The sequence below is a fragment of the Balearica regulorum genome, chromosome 27, assembly GCF_011004875.1.
Source record: "Balearica regulorum gibbericeps isolate bBalReg1 chromosome 27, bBalReg1.pri, whole genome shotgun sequence".
NCBI classification, from domain to species: Eukaryota; Metazoa; Chordata; class Aves; order Gruiformes; family Gruidae; genus Balearica; species Balearica regulorum.
In genome coordinates, this window is record NC_046210.1 from 3957024 (window position 1) to 3976674 (window position 19651).

General features: G+C 49.2%; 2 protein-coding genes across 3 annotated transcripts in view; one reads left to right on the forward strand and one right to left on the reverse strand.

The window, feature by feature from the left end:
- Positions 1-1462: 1462 nt before the first annotated feature.
- R3HCC1 (R3H domain and coiled-coil containing 1) lies at positions 1463-10101 on the forward strand. Its single transcript, XM_075736707.1, has 8 exons — positions 1463-1642; positions 2633-2762; positions 3865-4002; positions 4283-5507; positions 5773-5945; positions 7231-7301; positions 7891-7986; positions 9881-10101. The coding sequence occupies exons 2-8, from the start codon at positions 2668-2670 to the stop codon at positions 10027-10029; spliced, it is 1947 nt and encodes a 648-aa protein (XP_075592822.1). The 5' UTR covers positions 1463-1642; positions 2633-2667; the 3' UTR covers positions 10030-10101.
- Positions 8554-19651, reverse strand: part of LOXL2 (lysyl oxidase like 2) — a 54297-nt gene continuing 43199 nt past the window's right edge. For both annotated transcript variants that reach the window (XM_010302964.2, XM_075736703.1), the window contains exons 9-14: positions 18931-19096; positions 18477-18720; positions 15353-15468; positions 14696-14832; positions 13765-13876; positions 8554-12265 (exon numbers count right to left, since the gene is read on the reverse strand). In XM_010302964.2, the coding sequence (XP_010301266.2) occupies positions 12186-12265; positions 13765-13876; positions 14696-14832; positions 15353-15468; positions 18477-18720; positions 18931-19096 (855 nt within the window). In that variant the 3' untranslated portion in view covers positions 8554-12185. The remainder of the gene's footprint in view (positions 12266-13764; positions 13877-14695; positions 14833-15352; positions 15469-18476; positions 18721-18930; positions 19097-19651) is intronic.

Sequence of the window (19651 nt, forward strand, 5' to 3'; positions counted from 1 at the left end):
TATTACGTTGGCCTGGGGCAGACAGGAAGACTCTGGGAATTAACCATGGGAATTAACCATGGGTGGGTGGCTGCTGCAGCAGATGGGCGCAGAGTCGTGCCCACCGCTCCTGCGTTGCAGGAGGAACGTATCTGGGGGGGGGGCAGCGTGGGGCAGGGGACGGCTGTTGCCCTTAAAGTGATTGTTCAGGTTTAGGGGGAATGAATTTAGCAGAGGAAGGAGAGGGGAACGGGATGTGGCTGGTGTAGGTTGCTGCCTTGCCTGACTTTGCTTCCAAATTGGAACCATCGGCTGCTCTTCTCATCAGGCAGAGGCCAGGGTTGGTCTCCGAGGAAAGCGGCTCCAGACAGGGGTCAAGACTGGATGAGGGTCTCGGGATGCGTGGAGGAGCTGGGCAGAAGCTCTTGTGAAATCACCGGCCTTGCTTTCTCAATCTATATGGTAATTTTGAGCAATCAGTCAGCTCAGGGGGGAGAGGCAGGAGAGATTAACCCTGCCGAGGAGGATTTTTGACAGCACGAGGCCAGAATCTCTCCCCGCGCCAGCATGGGGATGGCTCTGTGCTGCCTCGGACTTGTCTGTGTGTCTCTGGCAGCGCGTGGAGCACGTAAAGGAGCCCAGACACGGTTCTTCTATGCTCCTACAAGAGAAATAATGAGGGTCATTAGTTACTTTTGAGGATATCAGTAACGAACTGTGCGGGTGGTTGTCATCAACCCCACTCCCGTGCCAAACAGCAGCGACTTCTCAGCTGGCAGCAGCTCCGGGCCGCGTAGAGACCTTCTCTGCTCGTGCTGGGGAGCAACGGGGACGCTTTCACGGCGCTGGGGGACAGATCACGCCCTGGGAAAGCAGTCGCTCGATGTGACGCTGCCCTTGTTTCTGCTCTGTGCAATGTTTTCAGTTCTTGAGACCCTTACTCGTCTAAAAACTGTCACCTGGGGCAAATTTGCCCCCCATCCTCCTCAGGATCTAGGCATTAACTCATTAAGGAAGGTGAAACTAAGGCCACAATTAGTGTCGAGCACCTGTCTGTCTCATTGGCTTCACCTGGCACCCCTTAAACAGCCCCAAATCTCCAGTTAGTCATCCCAAAACTCAGGCTCAGAGGCTACTTCTGACTGCTGAAGTGCTTCGTGCCACGTTCTGCCAAAGGAAGAAGAGAAGATGGTGAAAACCTCCAGGACTTTTGGCTGGAGGAATCTGTGCGATTACAGAAAAGTAATAGTTTTTATTTCTTGTTGTTACAGAAAAAGAGTTCCAGGGCACCGGAGCTAAGGAAAACGAGCGAGTAGGTGATGTCCCAGCTCTTGAGGCGGTATCCGCTGCTGCGACCGGGCTTTTGCGGGATTTGGGGTTTTGCGGCCACACCACCGCACCCGCCGGCTCTGAGCGCTTCCCTGGACACGCGTGGGCTTACCCGCTCCTTCCCCCCCCCCCCCCCCCCCAGCCCGGTTTGCCACGGCCGGGCCGCGCCGCCTGCGTGGGAAAACCCACTTTCCTCCGCCCGCCCGGGCCCACACTCCCCACGCGGGGCGGCCGCTACCGGGCGGGGGCGGTGCGGGGCGGCGCTGCCCGGCGGGAGGAGCCGGGACCGGGCGCAGGCGCCGCGCCGGGAGCTGCCGTTCGCCCGGGCCTGCCGGTGAGGGCGGCGGGGGGGGGGGGGCCCGGAGCCACGCACGGCACCCGGGGGTGCACCCGGGGGGGTGTGGGGGGGTGTGTGCACGGGAAAGGGGGTGCACGGAGTGGTGGGGGTGAGCGGGTGGGGTAATAGGGTGCAAAAAGCAGCACGTGGTGCTGGGGGTGCAGAGGGAAAGGGGGGGGGGTAGCGGGGCGCGCAGAGCAGCACGTGGTGCTGGGGGTGCACAGGGGCGTCGAGGGGTGCGCGGAGCCACACAGGGTGCTGGGGGTGCCCAGAGCAGCACGGGGTGCTGGGGGTGCACCAGGAAGGGGGTGACAGGGTGCTGGGGGTGCACAGGGAAAGGGCTGGGGTGCTGGGGGTGCCCAGAGCAGCACGGGGTGCTGGGGGTGCACCAGGAAGGGGGTGACAGGGTGCTGGGGGTGCACAGGGAAAGGGCTGGGGTGCAGTGGGGTGCCCAGAGCAGCACGGGGTGCTGGGGGTGCACCAGGAAGGGGGTGACAGGGTGCTGGGGGTGCACAGGGAAAGGGCTGGGGTGCAGTGGGGTGCACAGAGCAGCACGGGGTGCTGGGGGTGCACCAGGAAGGGGGTAACAGGGTGTTGGGGGTGCACAGGGAAAGGGCTGGGGTGCCCAGAGCAGCACGGGGTGCTGGGGGTGCACCAGGAAGGGGGTGACAGGGTGCTGGGGGTGCACAGGGAAAGGGCTGGGGTGCTGGGGGTGCCCAGAGCAGCACGGGGTGCTGGGGGTGCACCAGGAAGGGGGTAACAGGGTGTTGGGGGTGCACAGGGAAAGGGCTGGGGTGCACAGAGCAGCACGGGGTGCTGGGGGTGCACAGGCTGCCCAGGGGCCTTGGGTGCACAGGGTGGGGGTCAGGGCTGCAGTTGGGCGCATGCAGCGGCACAGAGGGTGGGCCAGGTTTGCAGAGGGTGCTGGGCACCCACGGGGGCGGGGAGCTTGCAGCCGGCTCTCCATGTGGCCCTGTCCCTCCGCAGGCCTCCTGTCCGCTGCCACCCTGGCGCTGCGCTGCATGGATGGCGTCGTCCTCTCGCCCAACGAGGATGAGTTCGTGGGCAGGATCGTGGAGGAGCTGGAGCGCTTCATGCTGCAGGGGCAGCACCACAGGTAGGTGCCCCGCCACGGGCGCAGAGGGGTCTTTGCGTGGGGCGACTTACTCCACGCTGGCTTGTGCCACTCCAGGAGCAACAGCGCGTTGTGACTCTTGTCTCTGTTTTGCATCGGGTTTTTTGGGTGAAAACGTCGGCTGGGTTTGAGCAGCGGCGTTCGGAGCTGGGCTGCAAGGGCTGGCTGGCTGCAGAGCTCCAGGGCCAAGGATCGGCGCGGGGTTTCTGCCGTACGCCCTTCTCCGTTCATACTCCTCCAAGCAGAGTTGTTTTGGATGCTCATGGCTTTTGCACCAGCCCCCGTCTGGCCTAGCTCACTAATCAGCCCGACGAGTTATAATGAATAGTTTCATAATCAAACTGTTTCATTTCCCCCCTCTGCTGAGGGCTTCCTGCGCGCTGGATCCTCCTCCACAGCAGCGAACTCCATCGCCTTGGATTGATGCATCTTTTTTCTTTGTCCAGGCTGGATTTAACTGGACCTAGTCCCTGATCCAGTGACCTTTGAAGCCCTTGAGATGGCCAAAAAGAGGGTGTCAGGCAGGAGCAGGAGTGGGATTGCTTAGTTCAGCTTCCTGCCAGTTTGTAATGACCTTAAATATTTGTTTCATTGCTTTTTTTTAAAAAAAGTTTGGCAGAGAAAGTACCAGTGTAATTGTAAAGTGCTCAGGAACGAAACTAGAATTGTAAAAACGTGTCTAAACGCAATGAAATCGAACACGGTGTTTATTCATTCGTGTTCTTTTAGTTGCTGGTTTCTGGGGCGCATTCAGACTGGGAGGAAGGGGACCAGGAACAGCCTTCTGCTGGTGCTTTCCAGCTTTTCCCAGCACGGATACAGGCAGGAATGAGAGCCCCAGCCAAAGGCCGGGGTCCAGGCAGCCCCAGTGACCCCACGCTCCCGGTGTGACGTGCAAAGCGAGCGCATCTAGACATCTAGGATGGAGGAGGGATTTTGGCTCTGTAATACTAGAAAGTCCTGCTTGGATTTAAACCCTGCACGGGGAGTGACTTGGGGAAGAGAGGTTAATAAATTTTTGCTACATTCCTGTCCTTTTCTTTCCTGCAAGTTGCTGATGCCCCTGACCCCCCTCTCTTTTCAGCGTGCTCCTGTTCCCCCCTCTGTCCAGTCGCCTCAGGTACCTGATCCACCGGACCGTGGACAACGTGGATTTGTTGAGCAGCTTTTCTGTGGGAGAAGGATGGAGGAGGAGGACGGTCATCTGTCACTCGGCCGTGAGGTATGGTGCGGTAGACATAACGGTGGTTCTCTTTCTATGGCCGTGGGGTTTTTGCTCAGGCTTATGAGTGTGAAGTTTGCACGGTGCTTCTCCACAAAGAGGAGGGTGTCTGTTGTTGATAGCATCTTCCAGTCATTAAGGAAGCAGGGGCTTCCCCCCAGCCCCATCTGCTGACTTCCATGTGGATTTGACGCTTTTCCTCTTCTCTCTCTTTTGCAAATGTCACATCACTTGGGTTCCTCTGCTCCCCGCTCACGTCTCGCCGTTCTCTCGGTCCCAGGCTGCCCAGCGAGACCAGCGACCAAAAACCCAGCAGCAACCCACCGAGACCGCACCGACCTCCGCAGCCGTGGGGCCGGGGGGGCCGAGGTGGCAGGCTGCGGCATGGCGGGGAGGTCCACGGTGACAGCTCTCGAGCCTGCGTGGGGTCTGGCAGGATAAAAAGGCCACCCTGGAAGAAACCAGATAAAGCCTTGTATGTCCCCAAGGCGATGCGCAAGAAGGCAGAGCGGGGGGAGCAGGAGAACCCAGTGGCGGCCGGCACCGAGTCAGGTGGGGATGTGGCACGGGAAGAAGAGGTCCGCCCTAAAGCTTCAGTCGGGGACGCCCAGGAGGAACCGGGGAAGTCTGAAAGCAGCCCAGGTAGTGTCTCCTTGGCCCTCGGCAAGCAACAGGAACCTGGCGAAGAGTGTGTTTCAGGAAAAAGTAACGATGATGTAAACAATGAATGTCCTCCGTGCTCTACGGATGTCCTGTCATCAGAGAACAGTCATCATTTCTCTGGGCAGGAAAGTCAAGATAAAGACTGTTCAGATTCCCTTTCTTCTCTAGACAATAAAAACCCAATTGAAGCGGAAGAGCAAGATCAGAGCTGCGACAACTCTATTATACCAGAAGGTAGCAAAGTCCTGTGCCAGCCGCAAGCTGAAGACCAAAGCAGCCGGGATGATGGTGTAATGGAGTGTGGCAAAAACTCCTCCCTGTCAGAAAGTCGCAGCGGTAACTGCTGTACAGACCCGGCTGCAGCAGAGCTCAGCACAACGTTGCCGGTGCTGGAAAACCAAGATAAGAGCTGCGGGGCTGCCACGAGCCTGGAGAGCGGCAGGAACGTGTCACCGCCTGAAGAACAGGGCGAGGACTTTGTGAATGCCGGCACGGTGGAGGGAGGTGAGAGTTTCTCCAAACTGGAAAGCCAAGATCAAGAGTGTCCTGATGTTGCCCAGGTGGAGCGTAACCAGAACCCCCCAGAAGCCCAAAATGAGCCTTCTCATGCCCACGGTGCCAACCCATCGGCTCCTGAGGACCAGAACGAGCGCCAGGCAGATGGTCCCGGGCAGAACCGCGGTGGGAAGGAGCCTGGGGCAGAAGAGGACGAGGAGCATTCGGGCTTGGCCGGCGCGCTCTGGCGTGAGCTGCATTTGTCTGCAGGTGATAAAGAGGAGAGTGTGGCCGTCCACCGGCAGAGCAGCCTCGAGAACGACTGTACTGCAGAGCTCTTTGCAGAGGTACTGTTTGCCACCGGGATTGCCGCAGGGAGCGACTTTGGGGCAAAAGAGGGTGGCTCAGGACTCGGCCCGAGGGGAAGCGTTAGTCCGTGGGAGGAGAGTCCCTGTGCTGCGCTGCCCCGGGCGGCTGCCGAGCCTGCTGGCAGGAGTGCGGTCGCAGAAGTGGTTTGCAGGGACCGAGGTGGGGCCCTGGAGGATCTCTCTTTGAACTGAAACCTTGTTTGATAGGGTTTTTTTTAATTATTTTTTTTTTTAATATTCTCAGATTGTGGGTTATTTAACCGTGAAGGACATAAGCATCGAGAAGATCAACTTCGATTTTTCCAGCTACGGAGATGCACAGCTCAGCGAGGGGGACTTTGGCCACGTAACTGAAATCTATGACTTCTCCCCGTCGCTGAAAACGGAGCACCTGCTGGAAGTGTTCTCGGATTTCCAGTGAGTACCTGTCGGGAGCCCGAGCACATCAGGGGCACGACGGCAGCGGTATTCAGGCTTGAATGCACAACAGAACCTGATGAATTTTGAATTTCAGTTTCGCCTTCATGCCCTTATGTCTTACACTCCTTCTGTGCCTTAAAGGACGCTTTCCCGCAGTTCGTGCGTGATTTAAAACATGACTGGTTCTTCAGGGCTCTGTCATACGCACAGTTATCTCCATGCAGGCTTATTCCTACTGCTCTGCCTTCAGTGAGAGTCTTTAGGTGCTTTCTAGGAGCTTCTTTGTTACTGTGCCTGAGTGAAATGACGTGCTTACATAAGTCTTGCAAGAGAAAGGGCTCAATCCTGCTGTTGGAGATAAGATTTCTTATGTAAATATGGGGAACAGAGCCTTGCGCCTAAGGGAGTGACGTTGGATTAGTGGCAGGACCAGACCAAAGTTCAGCCCTGCGTTAGCGAGCAGCGGTGCTCGGTGCAGCTCTGAATTCCTGCGTTGCCGCTGGCCAAGCATGCCGACGCCGTGTCTGTAGGCACCTCTCTCTCTTTTCCTCTCGCCATCCTCCTCCTCTCTTGATATACCTGGCAGGTTGGATGTGAACGCTTCACCTCTACGGATCCCTTAAATTAAATAACGTGATTTGCATTTTAAGTAGGCTCCTGTCCGTTGTGTGTGTTTCCTCTAATGCTTTTTTTCCACTTGCTCCGAGAGTGAAACTGAGCTGAAAATTGATGGATCTAATCTGAGCGGTCGATGGTATTTGTATTTCATTTCCTGTGCTGCAGGAAATCTTTGAACTCCCTGCTCCCAAACTCACATTTTTCCACTGACACTTTATTAGATTTTCACCAAAGCTTTGTAAACCACTTTTTATAAATCACTTTTCATTTTAGATGTCTGAGCACTCAGGTGGTGTTTGTTTGTTGTTTGTGTAGTGCTTTACAATATTTTTGTGTTACGAGACAGTCCCTGAAATTGAGGTTGATTTTGGCCAAGGGTTTCTTCAGAGGAAAAGGAGAGTTCTAGGGGGAATTGTAGATTGTGGCTGGGAAAAGGGGCACATCTAATCTCCTATTGTTCCTTTCCTTCTCTTTTCCCTCATCTAAAATGGGTATAAATGATTTGAAAAGCACCAGCTGTCTACATAAAAATACTTATTACTCCCAATAACCCTACGTGGCTGATGAACTTTTTCTTTTTTTGCGTGTGTGTGGTGTGGGCTTGGGGTTTGTTTTTTTTTTCTTTCTTATTAATGAATATTACTCTATTGCCTTTTCATTTTAGTGAGAGCGGTTTCAAAATCCAATGGGTCGATGATACGCACGCCCTGGGAATCTTCTCCAGCCTGTCCACAGGTAGCGTGACTCGATTCGGGGCTGTGATTGAGGGACCCGCCGGGGCTTCTCTGCTTTTTCCCGGCACCAACGCGGTGGTTCGCCGTGTCTGTTGAGTCTTGCGCTCGGGCTAGCTGTTGCCAAAGGTAGTCACGGTTCATCGTGTCTTTCTTCTTCTGCGCTTCAGACTTGAAAGGCTTTTAAGGCTCGAGAAGCAGGAATTTCTGCATGTTGTGTGGAAACTCTGCTTTGCAAGAATGGGTTTTTAATTGCCTTGGATAATAAACCAGGGCACCTTGTGTTTACTGAGCAACTCATGCTGCATTTCTAGACATTAGATTAATTTCTGGTTTGCTGCTTCAGGTTTGTGGGGTTTTTTTTTTTCCCTCTTGTAACTGTTAGTATTTTCTTGGGACTCTTCCTGCGTGAGGAACGTGTGATGTAAGCCTGAGGTGACCAGGATGAGTTCAGCTGGTTTAGTACAAGTCTTGAGATAATGCCTCAGCTGCCAAAGTTCAACTTATTCAGTGTTGTTATACCATGTACTGGTTTTTACGATTAAAGCCACGAATATTCAGTCTGCTAATTTCAGCAATCTTTGTTTTTGAAGCATCTCAAGCCCTGGGGCGACGTTATCCTTCTTTAAAGATCCGACCGTTGATCCATGCAACAAAGCAGTCAAAGATCAAGGCACTTCAGCGACCAAGTAAGACAATTTTTTTTTTTATTTTTTTTTTAAATTATTACTAGTATTATTTCTTGGTTTACCAGCCTTCTGTATCCTGAGTGGTCACAATGACAAGTTAAATGGGGAAATATTATATATTAAGGACCAGTATTTCTTTTTTTGGGTGGGTTTTCTATAGCTTTATTGGCATTGCAGGACAGGGAGCTGTTGTGTAGAGTTTTCAGTTATATTTGTTACATCGGTAATGCCGGTTGCTGCCTGTTTGCAGCAGGCACGAGGGGCTGGCACAGGTCAATGTGATGACAAAAATGAATTTGCAGCATGAGACTACATTATATTCTTACAGGAAAGATAACTACAGCGGTTACTGGTGCTTAAGTTCTCAGTCACCCCTTCTCCCTTCTATACAAGGATGGAATCAAAAAGCATCAAATCCTGTTGCTTTTTGTTTATTCTCGGGTTTTTGTGTGTTATTTGCTTCTCTTGTGTAAAGTTTTAATTGATCGGCAGCCAGGTGTAGGTGTAGCAGTGAAGGCAGGGGATGGCAAGGGTAACAGATAACAGATGAGATAAAACCCATAGCAGTTCCATTTTGTGGCTGGCGTAATTTTTATTTGTATCACAAAGGAAGAAATTGTTATGCTTAGCCATTAACATTGGTTTATTTATTTTATTGCCTTTTAAAATCATATTGTAATCAGTTATACTTGCCACAGTAAAGAAATGCCATGAATCTTGTAGCAGTAGAGACTTTGCTGAACCATACTGTTAATTCTACAGTACATTGCAGTTGAAACAAATTTCAGTATTAATGCTTTAAAGGGACACTGTCACAGTGAGAAGTTCCTGAGTTTTTAAGACTGCTCGATTTAAATGAAATGCCACAGAATTGGATTTGGTTTTGCACTTGCCACTTCATTGGTTTTCATTCATGCTCCCTGATTCTTGTTGCTGTAGCATAGCGGCACACTTCTGAATCAGGTCATAAACTTCTGGGAAACATCAGATAAAAACTCTATTTCTATTCAATTTAAGTACCTTTTTTTTCAAATACAAATTATCTTAATTGGCTGACAGTGTCTCTCTTTTTTTTTCCTTTTTTTTTTTTTTTGAGCTTTAGTCAAGAAAGAGTGGCAGTTTTGTTTTCCAAGCTGTGGATGCTTTGAGTCTGCCCCTTTTTCTTTAAGCTGCTGATGGGCTGCCTTTATTAATAACAACTTCTGAAAAAGCAAGCAAAGCCCCCATTGCTAACTGGATAATAAATTGGCAAACAGTTGCTGATATGATAAATGATTAGATAATTACCACATCCACAGCAGTCTGGATTTGGTAAAGTTTTGGCGGATTCGTTTCTTGTAAGATGAAACCATAGCAAGCCAGATGTCTACCCAAAACTGGCCAAAGGGCTTTCCCAAAGCATCTGATTAAATTTAGCTATTTTTAAAAAAAATTCAGATTTTTTTTTCCTTGCTGCTTTCTAAGGATTTAAACAGCTGGTTTTAAATTAGTCTAAACTGAGATCAAACTTTTCTGTGCATGGATAAATTGGTTGGACTGTGTACCTTCATTTTGTTCTCAGAGATGTGACCTGCTGAATTTTGCCAGGAATAGTTATGAAGCTGTTTCTGAAAGTTAATGGGGAACAATTCTCTCTACCACTGCAGAAGAGGCCTGGAGCTTAATTACAGCTAAAAAAATGTTAAGTCCAAATCTGGAGGCACATCCTTCTAAAAGAAAAGGCAATTTACTGGATAGGAATAGAATTATTTGCTCATGCTCCTGGGGCTAATTCTAAGCCGAAGAAAATAGAAATCAGCCCTTCTGGCTGCCAGTCCTGTGGTTCAGCTACCAGCCTGTTCCTGAACAAGCACTAACTTAAAAATTTTCACCCTTTTTTATTTTTTTCCCCTAGAGCTCCTTCACCTCGCAAAAGAAAGACCCCAGACTGACACTGCAGTGGCGAAGAGGCTGGTGACCCGGGCGTTGGGCTTGAAGCACAAGCAGCAGGGCCTCTCAGGCACCGAAATGCTCCCACCAGAAAGCTTGGACCAGGAGGAATAAACCATCTCAGCTAAAAAAAACAAAAGATGTAAAGAACGAGCATGGCTGTGATATTAAACTGCATGCAGAACAGTGAGTTGCCACAGGGATGTTCTCTTATGGATTAGCACCATCTTTTCTTTCTAAAGTTGGGAAGGGAAAAAGTTTACTGTTAATGAGATCTCGAGCTCTAGAGCCAAGCCCTGTGAGGACTGCTGTTAGCTCTTCAGTACGAAGAGCAGCTTCCCTGCTCTCTTTGAAAGTGTTACTCACTGGGGTGCTGGCAGAAACTAAGGTTGCATACAGAAGAGCCTGCTCGAGAGCTTAAAAAAAAAAAAAAAAAAAAGAAAATGCATTAGAGTAAGGGAATTATATCTTGTTGGCCAAAATTCAGCTGTAAGCAAGAGCAGAGCATCTGCAGGAGTCAAAAAAAAATCTGTTTAATGTTTACTTTGTTGTAATGTTATTGTTAAAATATCCCACAAAACTGACAGGCATTGACTGCAAGTGAGTTTCAGGGGTTTTTGTTATTTACAGAGTGCTAAAGAGCCTGACTTGCTTTGTTACACTGTTATAGCATGGAAAGTTGTCAGCCACTGATAAGGACAAGAAAACCAGCACTTGCCTGGAGCTGGGTGTTCAGAGATGCTGCGACACACCTTGTTGTGTATCCAGCACATCTCAGATGCTGCTTTTGCTACAGTCCGGCACCTTGAGAACAAAATGGAGTTTTCCAGCTTACAGTAGGCTAAAAACCTTTGCTAGATGCCACCGTCTGGGCCACTGGATAAATGACAAATACTCTGACAGGCATTAGCAAACGACTTCTGCGTTCTTTAAGCCTCACAACATCCCTGTGAGGTAGGTTATGGAGAGCACAAGTTAGATACATCCAGTTTCAATCACCCTGTGGATTGAAATGGTCAGCTATAAGCAGTCAGTTAACTTTAGCTGCTTGTAGAAGTCTTCCGTACAAACACAGAGGGGAAAAAATCCAAAACTTCAGTACCAGGAATTGTGAACAAGGCCCTAAACTTTTATGGAGTAGAAATACACAAATGGCATATAAAACATTTTTCTGGGTAAAACATTTTATTCAAGTAGCTGTGTCTGAAAAATCTGTAGCAATGCGTGTCCTCAAACAAACAGAGGAACATGCGTAGCACCATTGTGATTTTACCGAGTGTAAAAATCCTTTTAAAGACAACTTACACAGGAGGGTCTGTGACAGCACAGGTCCAGATCCCTGATGATGAAAGCCATGAAGTTACCTCTGTAAGGTACAGTGATGATGCAATGCCTTAACTAAATTAATCCTTTAAAGAAAAGACAGAGTGAATATCCAGCTTAGAAGTAATACTTAGATGTAGGTAGAATCTATTGGGTGAATAGCTTACTGTGTAACGGACATTCACAGTCCAGTGGACTCATCACCAGGAGATCTGCAAAGTCTTCTAGATGTTACAAGGGAGGTGCAGCTTCACGGAGCCCTGATGCACTCGAGAAAACAGTTCTGCATTAGCTGCTCCGCTTAAGAGATTGTGCTGGGAGTTGATTGTTGAATACAAGAGTTTCACTGCAGTATTAAATTACGCTTTATACTGTTCTGCGCAGAAAAAGCTGCTCCGATTTTTTTTTTTTCTCCTTTCCTGTATTTCTTTGCTACACTGGAGTAATGACATGGCAGTACTGAGGATTAGCTGTGTTCAAGAAGCAGCGTCACAAATGGAGGCGTTTGCATCAATGGTGCGTTTCAAGCTTGAGTTAAAGAGCTTAAAGATACCAAGATTAATGCCTTGAAGGAAATGAACTGTAAAGACATATTTAGGTTGTTGGTACCCAAAGGCAAAGTGTGCTCGCTGCAGCCAGGACCTACGTCTGTGAGTAAAGATGGTGCTGCAAAAAGTGGAGGGAGAAATCTTTGTGAAGAAGGTTGGAATGGTGAAGATACGGAGCCAAGTAGAGTTTAAAAGCCTGCTCCTAACTACCTCGGTTAGAGGGACTGGAGTGAGCACCTAAACTGGGAAGGAAGGCATCTTTAGAAAATAATTTACCTTGCTAATTTAGAGTTTGATTGTTTGCTTGATTTTCTTTCTTGTGCAGTGGTTAGGGAAAAAAAAATCACTGAAGCAGGAAACCTTGCTTCTTTAAATAGTGGGGTGGGAGGCGATGCTGTTCTATCGGGTGGACACCTTGTTATTTGTGAGTCCGCTGAAGTGATCAAACTTCTCTTCCGTTTCCTCACTGAAGGAGCCACCTGGGGAGTTGACAGAAAGAGCTCAGGGTTACGCAGGAGATAGCAGCAGCTTGCAACACAAGGCAGAGCAAGGGGTAATCTGCAAGAGATGCTGTGAAAAGGAAGGGCTCAAAGCAAGTACTAGAAGAGCAAAGATGTTCCTGGGCTAATTAATTTAAGTATGTATTAAATCTTGCCATAACTGGAACAGTCAAGAGGCCCCAGGAGTACCGGATCTAGTCTTTTATGTATTTGGAAGACTAGATTACAAACTACCCTCAATTTCACCGCTTTAAAAAAAAAAATCAGGTGATGGCTAGCAGGACCTGTGACATGGTCTCCTCCTTGAATCTGATGGTAAGTGGGTTCTGTTTACTCTTCTGAAGTAGGACCATGCCCTTACTTTTTGCTCATTGAGAGACAATGAAAGCTAAAGCCATTTATTTTTAAATAGAAATAGTTTCAAGCTCAGCTGGAAAGTCCATTCAGCCCTTAAGTGCCTGCTCATCCAAATGAAGTGGGTTTGGCTTTTCTGAACTAGGTCGCAATCTGAAGCATGACACATGAGACAAGTATTTTCTTAAAAAAACCCGAACAAATTAATGAGAAAAATATCAGTGGTTACATGGAATTTTTTCAGGAAAAACATGCCTTGAAGAACTTCAGCCAGCTGTGGAAATTGTCTTCACCACTGGTTTTATTTGGAGGTTGGCAGGCAGTTGCTGGTCATTTGTTTTCTCTGTTAAAAACAGTTTATCTTACAAAGCCCTCAGCTTAATTCTGTTTTAAAAAGGTCTTGACAATTGACCATTAATGCATTTTTAAACTAGTTTGGCTTTGATATTTCCAAAACCAAAAAAACCCCTACAAATTAATGTTTTACATCTATTCAAGAAAATGCACAGTTTTCCCTCACACTCAAGGGATAGCAGAGCACTGTGCTTCACCCATCACTGTTCTTGTTTGCTTCTCAAGAAAAGAAAAGCTTTGAGGTCTGAAGAGATCAGTCTCAGGCTGGTAATAATTCTGGGAAGAAAGTGTAGTTGTTTGCCTGGACCTACTAGGCCCTCCAAACAGCTCCTTACGCCTGACGAGCTCGGGAGGGAAAAATGCTGAATTCCTTGCAGAAGGGACACAGCTGGAACATCCCTCACCCCTGTTCTCCCACGCCCGAGGGCCGTTTTACCAGCGCGGTGCTTGCTGCTCCAGTAACAGGCACAAAGTAGCACCAAGCAGTAACGCACCGTCCCACCCTCATCCAAATCTTACTCTTTAAAACGTGTAGCAGCTTGACCCTGTAACAGAGACACGTTGGTGTCTGCCTTTGCCACAGACTGTTCAAATAGCACCAGGGTACAGTTTGGGGTGAGTATCTCATCTTTCCATGCATGTACAAAGGAATAAACGGCACGTAAGCACGTTGCAACAGAAGCGCAGAGAATTCCTAGTGAAGAGTCAGCAGTGCAGTCTGATCTACTCACAACAGCCATTAAATTTCCACCTGCAGAAGTTACTCTCACCTATGTGGCAGTTGTACATCCAGATGCGCTGCCCATCGTACCGGCTCCTGCATTTCATCACGTTATTTGAATAATCGGATTCAGCAACTTCATAGTTTGGGTTGATGACAACCTAGGGAGTGATGGAGAAACAGCATAAAGTTACCTACAGGTGGACTGGACATGGCATTTACTAATCAGACTGAGACAGAATCAGCTTTTTCATTACACCATAATAATTAAAAAAACCCCAACAAACAACTCACTTTGCAAAGAAACAGAAACTACTTGATTAAAGCCAGATCAAGATCGCACCTTCCCCCGTGCACCCAGATCCTCAAACACCTTTCTCTACATTTCACACGATAGTGCAGACGGAAATCATTCCTGTTGCCTCCTCTCCCGTTTAAGTGGCTGTTTTTAGAACCAAAGAATTCCCCCCACTCCACCCACTTGCACAGAACAGACTGTAGGCGCAGCCTTAACTCCTCATGCAAACACCACAAGAATAGCACTATATTTAATCCCCAGATGAGGCGAACATTGCTTACAAACTAAGCTCAAAAGCTTAGTACGAGACGACCGTGGGATGCTGTGCATATATATATATATATATATATAAAATGTGACACGTAACATGGTGCGTTAACATTAGCTGCACATGGATTGTGTAGGACTATTGGGTATTAGCTGGGTGCGCATTTCTTAAGACTATCGGCTCTAAGCTGTGGCCCTTGGCCCTGATTTTTCACTTGGGGAAGTATGTGATCTGGTAACACTTTGTCCTGTTAGGTAATTCTTTATCTTTTAGGTATCCTGGGAATATAACTCCTTTGTAATCAGAAGTTTATAGTACTGTAGGAGATGTACAAGTAAACCAGTTGGTTACATCCCTAACGGATTAGATAAAAGCAACAGCAGTGTCTCAAACCCTCTTTTTTTCCTCCCGTACCTGGAAGAGGTAATCGCCTGGTGGGACATCAGTGATATCGATCCACTGGCAGTCGATGTCATGACGGTACACATCCCAGCATCCCACTGTGATTCCCTGTTCACCAAAATTGGCGCATTCATACTGTTTTTGCACATCTAAATGAGAAGAGTTAAAGGCACAAAGCGTTACGTTCACAGTAAGGTGGGCTGGGAATTTCCCACCCTTGGACACATCAGATGAAGGGTTAAGTTCTCCAACTCCCACAGATAACGAGAAGCTACAGGCACGGTGTTTTGTATGAGATTTAATACAACAGTGTCTTGTACTGACATACACGTACTGCTTAACTGCCCAGGAGGAACCGCCACCTCATCACCAAGAGGTGCTTTTTGGAATTTCTCGCTTTATGGGAATAAGAAAACGCACAGTCGGGTTTTCAGAGCAGCTCAGAGTATGGATGTAAGGAGCCGAGTCTGAAAACCTCAGCGCATGGGGCCTTGGGGGATTCTCTTACACCTGTAGAGCCCACTCCATACATACACACTTCAGGACTGGTTTCTGGCTCCTTCGAGCCATGTCCTAGCCCTGCTCAGGAATTTGACAGCATCTTTGAATCCCATCATCTGTATGGGGACAGCAGTAAATTCCCAGCACAAAGGGCTCTGGCAAAAATACCTGCTTCGCATTCCGTGTCTTCCAGGCAGAAACTGGCTTTGTGTCCTTCAGCCACCTTGGTTCCGTTGAGGTTCAATAGATCGTAGTGGGTAAAAACCTCCATGCTGTGGTAATGCCTGCAAGGTACGGACAGGTAGAATTTTCTTTAAAAACAGACAGCCCTCTAACTACCCGGTCCAAAGGGCTGCATGGTCTGCCCCAGCAGAGGTGGTCCAGCGGCTAGGGCACGATAACTCGGATGCCAGTAGCCCAGACTCGATTCTGTGCTGTTGCATCCCTGGGGCGAGGCATTTCACCTCCCTCAGCCCCATCCCCACGGCCCCGGGGGTAAATACACGCCAACACATGAAGTGCTACGGACCAAGCAGCGCTACAGGGGGAAAAGCGAGAGAAACCACAGCCAGGAAACACCCCCTTAGGCGCAATCCTGCGTGACACCATCGCCCTGCACCTTCATGCTGGCTCCTGGCCTGGATATTTGTTTGCATGTCAAGTGCTAAAGCTGTTCCAGGGGAGAGTCTTGCTTCAGCCTTCATAGGATCACACCATGTTTTATAATAGCAAGGAAGGAGGGAAAAAATAAATAAATCAAAGCCAGGATCAGCCTGGTTGTCATTTCTAGGGGCCCTGTGATTTACCAGAACAAGAAATATTTCACCTGCTCTTAACAAGAGGCTGCAAACAGTGCTGGATGTACCCAGGCCAGCAACCCGGCTATTTTTATTTAGTTAGTTTTAAGAAGCAGAATGCAAATTTATTGGCAGAAAACTAACAACAGATGGAACCAGCTTCTCTCAGCACTCGCTCCGCTCAGATCTAAACAACCCGACAGCTGGGTTCGCACACGATTCCTTTCATGATTTTAAACGGGGAAGTGTTAGTGTCAACTCAGCCGGGACTGGCCGCTACCAGGAACCTTCCAGCAACAGTTCGGAGAGGGAACGCAACCTGCGCTGTAGACCCCTAACTAGCAAAAGTTAGACCACAGCAGGGTTTGCGTGATGTAGAACTTGAGAACATCGACCTTTTCTATGCCACGCTCCTGGTTCAGCAAAAAATTAAGCCTGTGCATTGGTCCAGTTGAAGTCCGTGGGACTTGTAGAGCAGGAAGCAGATGGCAGCACCCGATTAAAACACAGTTGTGTGCTCCGCGTGGTCAGGGCTGGGTGCATAAATGTGGTCGTGCTGATGCAACACATTGAATTTGATCCCAGCCTTGGAATCGGGAGCAAACCCACAGCGTGAGCACGTTACAGGGACAGGAGAGCGGGTGCCAAGCGTGGAGCGGGTCCTTAAATCGCCCCATGCCTACCCCCACTACGGGAACACTGCGCTGAGACACACCAGAGCCCGTCTGCGTAGCTCGACCCTGAGGAGTGAGGTAACTGCACAGACAGGCCCTAATTCAAAAGCCATTGCTTAGGAGTTAAAAAAAGTAAAAAAAAAAAAAAAAAAAAGGTGCAGAAATCCTCTCCTTTCCAGCTGTAAAAATAATCATGGCTTAAAAACTTCCAACCACCATTATTGCAGCAGCACTCTGCACACAAATTTACAGATAAAGGGGGAGCAAGGAGGCAATGGGAGGAAATTTTTCCTCTGGAGAATGGATTTCTTCTTACCTCCTCCGGCCCTTCCCCTAACCAAAAAAACCAACCCATAAATTGCCACCTGCCAGAAGTTAATCACTTTTCCCTCCCTGCTACAGGTCCTTCCCATTTTTGTTCTACTTCCAGATCAAAAGCCAGCTAAACAGAAGCGCCCAGTGACGGAGGGAGGCAGCTAGGAAAGAAGAGGCTTTCTGCAGTGGCTGAGCTGTTGACTTTGAGGCTGTCTAATTTGGCTGCCTCTGATAAAAGTTTGAGGTTCTCAAGTCTGACTCAGTTTCTGAAATATGTCTGAATCATTCAAAGAGGTGTTTACATTCTGCTGTTTACAGACTGGAAAGATTGAAGAGGAATCGAGTTCATCCTCCTCCGTATAAACAGAATCCAGTTTAAAGCATGCAGATGGCTCTCAGCCCCTTCCCGATGCTTTCCCAGTCTCACCTCATGGACAGAGTCCCTCCTTTTTAACCAGCCTGCGACGTGCTCGAAGCGGTGCGGTTCCCACATATTCCCCCAGCCCCTTCCCAACGGGGCCAGTAAGGCAAATCCTCGCACCGCACCGGTCCGGGTTTCCTCCTCCCCTGAACGCACCAGTTCCTATTTATCTTCAGGTCTGCGCTGCCGAGGTTTTAGCTCTGCTCGTGCCTCTGACTTCAAACATTCCAAACCAAGCTGTCTGCAGGGTAAGAGGCCGACGTTTGCCCCACACCGCGATGTGAAGTTTCCGACTAGTAGCGCTGCGACGCTGATGCTGCGCTACCTACGCGTCTCGCCTCACTCGTGCTGCTTAGGAAGGCTAAAAAGGACTCAGATTTGAGAATGTACTGCTCTAATGTTTTCACAAAGCAAAAAGTCTTACAACAGTGGCAGGACAAGAGCTGTGCGCTCCCTTTTACCCTAAATTAAAGAAAATCAACCTTGTAACAAGCCATCATTTCAGAAGCAAAGCCTCTGGACAGCTTGATTCCAGCTCCTTTTCCTCCTCTTGGTTTACTTTGGCTGAAACTATCAACTTCCCCCTGAAAAATTATGCATTTATGGGGGTGCATTTACTGTTTGTCAAAAATAAGCACAAACCAATCTCCCAGCTGTACACAGTTTAAGTGGAGTCGAGATGCAGTCAAAAAATTGCAGAATTACAGCGTGTTCTTGAGTCCTTTCCCAGGTGAGGGAAGTAGCTGAGACGGCTGCACCTTCTACACCCAGTGTGGACATAGGCACACACTTCCTCCTGTCTGTACATATGCATACCCCCAGGTATATACTGCCCTTGCATACACATCTCTCCCAGTGAGAGCTCTACACCCGTCTTGTTCACACAGCAGCTCTTAACTGTAATTTCTGCTGTAATGAGCTGGTTTCCCTGCTGTCAGGGGATCACAGCTGCCCTAACACACGTCACAGCTCCGCAGCTCCGGCGTTTCAGCCCTGTACTCCCACAGCAAAATATTTCCCCTGTGGGCAGCAGAAAGGGATGGAAGGAGGCACCGACCGTGTAAAATCGTCTTCATGGCACTCACCGGTGACAGTCGTGCCAGACCCAGGCGTGGCGGCCGTTTTTGGGGCGGAAGTCAGACTGCCCGTTGTTGTGGATCTGGGAGGAGAAGCGCAGCAGGCGCCGGTACCCAGAAGTGATGGAGGTGTTGACGGCCGAGCTGGCCAGGCAGTTCTCCTCCAGCGCGCACTGCAGCATGAACATGGGGCGGTCCTCCAGGTAGGCCGTCTGCTCCACCAGCTCGGCGTTGAGCACCAGGTCAGGGGCAGCTGGCAGGAGGGCAAGAAGGTTTGAAATGAACTGATGGGCTACTCAAAAAAGTGTCTGCCAGAAACAGAGGTCAGCCCCTTCCTTGCACTCTATTTCTCAGCCCCATCAGCAGCGATTTGCCACTGTTTTGACATGTCCCAGGTCACCCCATTTCTCCTGCATATCTCAGGGTAAACACACCAAAATGAAATAAAACCTGAGTTACTCACTCTCTGAGCAGGACACACCAGCACCAAAACGACCACCTCCTCTGGGACAGGAGACATCGGCTCCATCGTGACGACAGTGGGCCAGGGACATCTCAGTCCCCGAACACTTGACGCCGCTCATGACTACGTTGTCAGCGCTGATGTCTCCATGCCAGTACCAGGTTTCCTGGGCAGAAAGGCAGAAAAAGGCATTTTACACACTCTTCAGTGTTTAGTGGACTGCCAGAGGACTATTCATCCCCCTGTAACCTGTGTTCTCCCCCAGGGAAGATCAACGCAAGAGCCAACACTATCACGGAGACAGATCTTCCCAAAGGATGCCGGAGCAGAGTAACTCGGGGAATGAGCCCAAGTCTGTTTAAGCAGACGGGTGGTCAACTTGGGTTTTAATTCCAGTCCCACATTCCCTGCCCTGAACATCTGATCAGTGTTAAGCAAATCTCTCTCCTTGTTTACAAGCTGGTTTAAATCTCTGCTTGTTTTTAATCCAGCTGTAAACTCACTTTTCCACCCTGCTCTCCCCATCCAGCTGACAAATTCATCCTCAGGCTGTTTCAAGTCATCTAGGCTGTGCCTTTGGGAGGGATGCCCAGCAATCAAACCACATCTCTCTTGTGACATCTGTGCACTTGAGAGGGCCACAAGCAATGCCAGAGTGCCCGCTTGCACAAGGAGGGGAGGCAGAACTAACAGCCATGCTGGAAACGCCAGTGGAAACAAG